This window comes from Mizuhopecten yessoensis, unplaced genomic scaffold (genome assembly GCF_002113885.1).
Source record: "Mizuhopecten yessoensis strain PY_sf001 unplaced genomic scaffold, ASM211388v2 scaffold8139, whole genome shotgun sequence".
NCBI lineage: Eukaryota > Metazoa > Mollusca > Bivalvia > Pectinida > Pectinidae > Mizuhopecten > Mizuhopecten yessoensis.
Window position 1 is genome coordinate 12,267 of NW_018407398.1, and position 4,123 is coordinate 16,389.

General features: G+C 35.9%; 1 protein-coding gene across 1 annotated transcript in view; it reads right to left on the bottom strand.

Annotated features, from left to right (window-relative positions):
• Window positions 1–4,123, bottom strand: part of LOC110455133 (ruvB-like 2) — a 24,665-nt gene that overhangs the window by 9,348 nt on the left and 11,194 nt on the right. Inside the window, exons 6-8 of the mRNA XM_021505085.1 lie at window positions 3,355–3,421; window positions 2,838–2,944; window positions 2,211–2,304 (exon numbers count right to left, since the gene is read on the bottom strand). Of these exons, the coding sequence (XP_021360760.1) occupies window positions 2,211–2,304; window positions 2,838–2,944; window positions 3,355–3,421 (268 nt within the window). The remainder of the gene's footprint in view (window positions 1–2,210; window positions 2,305–2,837; window positions 2,945–3,354; window positions 3,422–4,123) is intronic.

The window sequence follows — 4,123 nt, forward strand, 5'->3', positions numbered from 1 at the left end:
TGGTTTACCTGTTGTAGTTGTTTCTTGTTGTCACCTCATGATGTATTGTAAACTACAGCCCAGTATAGAAATAAAGGTATTCTAGCCCATCACAAGTTACTGATGTTTTCTCCTAGTAGATGGTATTCTAGCCTATCACAAGTTACTGATGTTTTCTCCTTGTAGATGGTATTCTAGCCTATCACTAGTTACTGATGTTTTCTCCTAGTAGACGGTATTCTAGCCTATCACTAGTTACTGATGTTTTCTCCTAGTAGACGGTATTCTAGCCTATCACTAGTTACTGATGTTTTCTCCTAGTAGACGGTATTCTAGCCTATCACTAGTTACTGATGTTTTCTCCTAGTAGACGGTATTCTAGCCTATCACTAGTTACTGATGTTTTCTCCTAGTAGACGGTATTCTAGCCTATCACTAGTTACTGATGTTTTCTCCTAGTAGACGGTATTCTAGCCTATCACTAGTTACTGATGTTTTCTCCTAGTAGACGGTATTCTAGCCTATCACTAGTTACTGATGTTTTCTCCTAGTAGACGGTATTCTAGCCTATCACTAGTTACTGATGTTTTCTCCTAGTAGACGGTATTCTAGCCTATCACTAGTTACTGATGTTTTCTCCTAGTAGACGGTATTCTAGCCTATCACTAGTTACTGATGTTTTCTCCTAGTAGACGGTATTCTAGCCTATCACTAGTTACTGATGTTTTCTCCTAGTAGACGGTATTCTAGCCTATCACTAGTTACTGATGTTTTCTCCTAGTAGACGGTATTCTAGCCTATCACTAGTTACTGATGTTTTCTCCTAGTAGACGGTATTCTAGCCTATCACTAGTTACTGATGTTTTCTCCTAGTAGACGGTATTCTAGCCTATCACTAGTTACTGATGTTTTCTCCTAGTAGACGGTATTCTAGCCTATCACTAGTTACTGATGTTTTCTCCTAGTAGACGGTATTCTAGCCTATCACTAGTTACTGATGTTTTCTCCTAGTAGACGGTATTCTAGCCTATCACTAGTTACTGATGTTTTCTCCTAGTAGACGGTATTCTAGCCTATCACTAGTTACTGATGTTTTCTCCTAGTAGACGGTATTCTAGCCTATCACTAGTTACTGATGTTTTCTCCTAGTAGACGGTATTCTAGCCTATCACTAGTTACTGATGTTTTCTCCTAGTAGACGGTATTCTAGCCTATCACTAGTTACTGATGTTTTCTCCTAGTAGACGGTATTCTAGCCTATCACTAGTTACTCATGTTTTCTCCTAGTAGACGGTATTCTAGCCTATCACTAGTTACTGATGTTTTCTCCTAGTAGACGGTATTCTAGCCTATCACTAGTTACTGATGTTTTCTCCTAGTAGACGGTATTCTAGCCTATCACTAGTTACTGATGTTTTCTCCTAGTAGACGGTATTCTAGCCTATCACTAGTTACTCATGTTTTCTCCTAGTAGACGGTATTCTTACCTATCACTAGTTACTGATGTTTTCTCCTAGTAGACGGTATTCTAGCCTATCACTAGTTACTGATGTTTTCTCCTAGTAGACGGTATTCTAGCCTATCACTAGTTACTGATGTTTTCTCCTAGTAGACGGTATTCTAGCCTATCACTAGTTACTGATGTTTTCTCCTAGTAGACGGTATTCTAGCCTATCACTAGTTACTGATGTTTTCTCCTAGTAGACGGTATTCTAGCCTATCACTAGTTACTGATGTTTTCTCCTAGTAGACGGTATTCTAGCCTATCACTAGTTACTGATGTTTTCTCCTAGTAGACGGTATTCTAGCCTATCACTAGTTACTGATGTTTTCTCCTAGTAGACGGTATTCTAGCCTATCACTAGTTACTGATGTTTTCTCCTAGTAGACGGTATTCTAGCCTATCACTAGTTACTGATGTTTTCTCCTAGTAGACGGTATTCTAGCCTATCACTAGTTACTGATATTTTCTCCTAGTAGACGGTATTCTAGCCTATCACAAGTTACTGATATTTTCTCCTAGTAGACGGTATTCTAGCCTATCACAAGTTACTGATGTTTTCTCCTAGTAGACGGTATTCTAGCCTATCACAAGTTACTGATGTTTTCTCCTTGTAGATGGTATTCTAGTCTATCACAAGTTACGGATGTTTTCTCCTGGTAGACGATATTCTAGCCTATCACAAGTTACTGATGTTTTCTCCTGGTAGATTTGAAATAACTGGTCTTACCTGAGCTCCCATGGCATCATAATCTCTTGCTCGTGTAAAAGATCGTCCCAGCTTTGTGATTTTTCCCGTGGCTTTATCTATTGTAATTATATCTCTGAAATCAGAATACAACACAAGTTACTTTGAAATTTCGTCTGACACTAATAGAGATACCATTTCATTTTAACTACCAATTAAATTGGTGTTCAGATTGTCACATTCTTTTCTGAAATGATTTTCTGATGGACAGTGTTAAAAACACTGTTGTTCAGATCATGAAAAACTCCATACAAAATATTCCGTACTTGTAACTTTTCATTAATACAAACACACGACCTAGTCACAGTATACTGATCAAATTTCTGTAATATGCTATACGAGGCTTGGTAAAATTCATGTTTTTTAATCTGTTTGATTTACTGAAGCTGCATTGAAAAACTTGTTGATAGTTTTCTGTAAGTTGTTCATAAGAATTTTAAAAGGTAGTATTTTCTTTACCTAGTGGTAATTATACTCTACATTATGTAAGTTAACATTAAGACACTACCTCTATGACATATATACTACATTGTCCAACACAAAGACACTACCTAAATGATTTATAATCTACATTGTCCCTCACTTAGACCCAAATGCCTCTTCACATACCCAGCTTGTACTTTTTCTTTTGTTAACGACTCAATCATCTTCTGTCCAAGATCATATATTGTTTCCATTTCTGTTGTTTTCAGTGTCAATTTTCCAACTTTGGCTCCCTGTAAAATATAACACATTCACAAAATAGCATCCAAGTTACTCAAATACATTATATATCTAAAGAGGATTGGGAAGACACATATAGAGAATTCAACATTGCTAACCTTAACTATCTGTATTTCTGCCTTTATATAGAAATAGGACATTTCTTTTGTCCACATGTGAAATTTCATCAGTTTATTTTAAGAAATTATTTGTTAAATGTGTACCTACATCGGGAGTACAGAAACAAAATCTTAGGTATTAATGCCCAAACTAGAGGTTTGCCAAGGATTGGACATTCTATAAAGATCTTATCCTGCGGGATGAGGTATTCTAATTAACTCTCAGGGTAGAGAATGATTTCATATCAATTTTATTGACAAACCCAGCAGCTGTCTGTGTATAAAGAGACCACCATGAGACTTACAGTTCCAGTGGCTGGTCTATCTATCTGTATCTCCACAACTTCTCCTTCTATGATTTCTGTCTCTTCCCTAAAAAGGTTTGGAAAAAAAACACACACAAAAATCAATGACCTACCTATGTGAAAGAATTGGAAGAAAAATATACATACTTACATTGAATATAAAGCAATATAAATAAACTAATTGACATAAAAGATAAGATAATACATCAATTAATGTAGCTTCCCCATGTTCACATCTTCTTTCAACTAACTTGTAATGCACTAATATGAACCAACCAAAATGAGAAACGGTGTGCACAACTGCATGACAATTATTAAAGTGGTCTGAATGATTTTATGTGTTCGGTGTTTAGTGTCCTTTCAACAGCTAAGGTCATGATATGAAGACGGTGGTCTAGAGACGAAATACAGACAAATAATCCCAATGATTTTTCAACCTAAATTTTACGTGAATTGAGAAAATAAAACATTATTTGTATTGGAATTCGGAAGATATTCTTGATTTTTCTTCATTATCGGGAAAATAAAGCACTTTTTAGCTGTGGGAAGTAGCCTGTATGCGACTGTTAAATGAACAAGAGGCCCATGGGCCTTAACGGTCACCTGATATATTTATACAGAGAGTTGATTTCATTTTTAACATGAACAGAAATATTATTCAAAGTGACAAAAAACAATAAAACCACCTTATTCAATATCAAGCATACAGATTTCAGACTAAAAAGGATTTGAAACTAGCACCTCTGATTCTAAACAAGAACAATGAAGA